This window comes from Primulina huaijiensis, chromosome 3 (genome assembly GCF_012295235.1).
Source record: "Primulina huaijiensis isolate GDHJ02 chromosome 3, ASM1229523v2, whole genome shotgun sequence".
NCBI lineage: Eukaryota > Viridiplantae > Streptophyta > Magnoliopsida > Lamiales > Gesneriaceae > Primulina > Primulina huaijiensis.
In genome coordinates, this window is record NC_133308.1 from 20,282,049 (window position 1) to 20,286,246 (window position 4,198).

Consider the following 4,198-nt stretch of genomic DNA (forward strand, 5'->3'; position numbering starts at 1 on the left):
TAATGAAGACAATCATTATGATCATCATCACAAGGGGAGTGTTGAAAAATAATATTTAAAATGTGTGTATTGAATATTTGAATGTTGAAAATTAGGTAAAATTAGGTGTTGAATATTGAAATTTGTGTGTGATGATATATATATATATATATATATACATATATATATATATATTGTTCTTGTCTTGATGTGCGATCATTGAAATTTAACAAAGAAATACTTGATAACTATCAAGCGTTCTTATTGAAATTAATTTGTGAACGCAAATTAATTTACAAAAGACACCAAATTGTGAATACATGGGCTACATAGAAAATAACTATAGCTAATTTGCACCTAAAAGTGGCAACACAAACTCAGCAAGAGTGTGAAGATTTGGACTAATCGCCACATAGAGGTAGAGGAATTTTAGTAGCCCGGGATTACGGGTGGTGGTGGGGATGCATAACTGGCACCCAAGTGTGGTGGGAGGATGATTGGTTTGAAAACTGGAGCAGCTGGAGGCGGAGAGGGATATTGAATTGGTGGTGGTGGCGGTGACGGGAATTGAACCGGTGGTGGTGGGGGAGAGTATATTGGGGGAGGTGGTGAGAAAATCGGTGGTGGCGGAGAGTATACTGGTGGTGGTGGGGGTGAATAGAGTGGTGATGGTGGTGGGGGTGACTGAACTTGGGGTGGAGGGGGCGAGTAGAATAGTGGCGGCGGAGGGAAGAAGACAGGAGGTGGTGGAGGCGAATGCACCGGAGGTGGAGGGGGCGAGTAGCCTGATGGAGGTGGAGGTGAGCTGACAGGTGGTGGTGGCGAGAAACTTGTAGTAACAGGTAAAACATCAGGTGGCGGAGGTGGTGTGTATGATACACTAGTAGGCGGTGGGCTGAAAGCCTTTGGCTGGCCTGGAGTGGGAGGGCTGATGTAAGTCGGTGGTGGTTGAATGCTTTGTGGTTTCGCAATAGGAGGTGAAATAGGAGCACTTGGTTGCTTAGCAGTCTTTTGTGGTTGTGGAGGAGCTGGTGAAGTAGGCTTCGATTTTTGTGTAGGAATTGATGGGGATTGAGCCTTTGGGGGCTCATCAACCTTTGGTGGTTGTTTGGGCTCAAGTCTAGGACTTTTTGGTGGCGGTGATTAAGCATAAACTTTTTGTGGAGGTGGCCGTGAAGGCGAAAAAGGCTTTGGTTTTGGCGTTGGCTTAGGAGTTGAGGTTGATGGGGCATTGTTTCGGTTTTAAGGGCTGAATTTTCGGAAGATTGACAATCTTTGGTGGTTGTGGGGTATCTGGTTTGGGGCCCTTTGAAATAGTTGGTGCAGGGGAAACCTTCGGTGAAATAGGTCCAGGTTTGGGATTTGGTTTTGCCTTTGGTGGTTGTGGTTTTGGTGTTGATGGAGTGGTCATCGATGGCGTATTCGGGCTAACTTTTGGTGGAGCTTTCGACTTCGCGTTTGGTTTAGATGGTGTTTCTTCTTTCGGGTGCTTCGGCCCTTTTCCCTCATTCGAACCTCTGCATCCCGTTGAGCTGCAATCAACCTCCTCACTCAAGGCTGCTTCGCATTCCTTTTCCGATCTCTGCTCCAAGTCCTGAGTGAAACAGTTTTTCTTTCCATCGACCACAAGCCCCGGCATCACATTAGGATTGCATTGTGGATCCTTGGAATCAAAATAATTGGAAAAGAACATAAAATTCTTCAAACTTGGTAATGTGCACACACTTTCAGAGACCCTACCTCTCAACTTATTATTTTCAATGTTGAATATTTCCAGGCTTTGCAAGTATTCCATACCTTGAGGCAAGTCTCCAACAAACCTATTACCACTAATGTCGAAAATGGTGGTGGTGTTCAACAATGTGATTTCTTCTGGCAAACAACCAGAAAGATCGTTTTTCAATGCAATCTTCATATATTGATAAAATATTGGTTAGGTATGCAATGCAAAATTCCAAGAAAGGTCAAACACCTTTTAGACATGGAATTCACTTGTCAAAGGATCACAATCCCAAGAATCCAAGTGAAGTGGAATACATGAAAAGAGTTCCCTATGCTTTGGCTGTAGGAAGTCTTATGTATGCTATGCTATGCTATGCACTCGACCAGATCTTTGTTATGATGTTGGGATTGTTAGTAGATATCAGTCAAACCTAGTGCTGATTGCTGTAAAGCATATTCTCAAGTATCTTCGATGAACTAGAGGGTATATGTTGGTTTATTCGGCTTCAGAGTTGGCACCTGTAGGTTATACTGATTCTGATTTTCAAGCTGATAGAGATTCTCGTAAATCCACATCAGGATCTGTGTTCAAATTGGGTGGTGGTGCCGTTGTTTGGAGGAGTATCAAGCAATCATGTATTGCTGATTCCACAATGGAAGCGGAGTATGTAGCGGCTTGTGAAGCAGCAAAAGAAGCCGTTTGGCTGAAAAAGTTTTTGCTAAGCCTTGAGGTTGTTCCTGCTGCATCAAATGCCATTACTTTATATTGTGATAACACTGGTGCAGTGGCAAATGCAAAAGAACCAAGAAACCATCAGCGTGGAAAGCACATTGAACGAAAATATCACCTAGTGAGGGATATTGTTCAACGAGGAGACGTGACAGTGTGCAAGATAGCATCTGCTGAAAATCTTGCTGATCCTTTCACCAAAAGCTTAACTGCTAGAGCTTTTGAGGAACATATTCAAAATATGGGTGTACTAGACATGACTCATTTACTCTAGGGCAAGTGGGAGGATAATGAAATAATGTTCGATAGTATGATGCCCATCGAGTACTTTTGTTATATGTTGATGACATTTTGAAATTAAAATAATGTTAATTTATTTGTTTAAATAAATTTATTTTGAGCAATGCATATGTCCATTGGATTGTTGTATTATTATAAATTGAGTGTTTAAGTCGTTAAACACAGAAAGATTCAATTTGTAATTCAATCCAAAGTTTTATTGTCCACGATCGGTAAATAAATAAGGACAAATTATTTTGATAAGATCGTCTCAATTTTATTGAAACCTATCTTTGGTTTGGTAATAAAATTGGGGATACATTTTGTTGTATTGGACTGGACCACATGAGATTTGAATTTGATTTGACCATACTAATTCAAAATCACCAGATTGTCGTACATAACACCTTAATCCTGAGCGGATAATGAACTTTGATTACTAACTTGAAGTTCTTTGATACATCAATGAGTGAGACCAAACTATTGGTCAATATCTCGATGTTTTGGGAATCAAAGTGAAATAACAAAGAACATATATTCGTAATATGGAATCTGTCATCTAGTCAATAGGTATGATCATAAACTCACAAATTCTTCTAGAAGACAGTAAAATCTGAGCTCAGTAATTCAATATTCTTGTTGAATTAATTATGTGATGTGATCACATGGGACTGACAAAGAGAAGATGAGGGTTGAGAAGCTATGAATATCTAATATGGGTCATATGGTCATGATACACTGTTTTAGATGTTCTAATTGATCGACAGGGGTGATATGTTGGGTCGATAAATCAGAGGATATTATTATTGATTTTGTGCTTCAGTAATATCAATTAATTTGAGAGTGCAATCTTATTCTTTTAGTGAAGTAGAATAAAATTAATAAATTATTTTGATTAATCATGAGTTGATTGGATCAAATTAATTTATTGAAGCTTAATTTAATTGAGTCCGACCAGGTCCCTCTGGTGGCTCTAATATAAACTCGGATAAATTACATGAGTTATAATTTATGGTATATGTGGGATAAATTTATCTGGACTATTATATTGCATGGAAGTTTATCATCTAAATCTTCTAGATATGATATAATATATTCTGTCCATTTAAATTTATATTTTAAAAGATATCATAATTATCTTTTACGTTACAAGATATCACAAATATATTATATATATATGTGATATTGTAACAAGTGACCACACACAATCCTACGTTAAGAGTTTGAGAGAACACCGGAGAAGGCTTGGAGGTTTGGAGCGTAGATCTAGTGCAGAGGAAGATCGGAAACACGCTTCAAGGGTAATCTCTAATTTCTGTGTGTTGTAATTAATTAATTCATGTTAACTACGTAGAACAATCGATCCTGTGAAGGAAGAGATGATTGAAATCACAAGAAATTAATTTTTGTGATCCGATCTTCTCGATCTTGGCTAACAGCGCGCTGTTCAATCGTCAAATTCTTTAATGATCAGACTCCTTAAAGGCA

General features: G+C 38.9%; 1 protein-coding gene across 1 annotated transcript in view; it reads right to left on the reverse strand.

The window, feature by feature from the left end:
• Positions 1-391: 391 nt before the first annotated feature.
• LOC140972543 (uncharacterized) overlaps positions 392-4,198 on the reverse strand; it is a 5,740-nt gene continuing 1,933 nt past the window's right edge. Inside the window, exons 2-4 of the mRNA XM_073434956.1 lie at positions 2,276-2,478; positions 1,313-1,888; positions 392-1,122 (exon numbers count right to left, since the gene is read on the reverse strand). Of these exons, the coding sequence (XP_073291057.1) occupies positions 409-1,122; positions 1,313-1,888; positions 2,276-2,478 (1,493 nt within the window). The 3' untranslated portion in view covers positions 392-408. The remainder of the gene's footprint in view (positions 1,123-1,312; positions 1,889-2,275; positions 2,479-4,198) is intronic.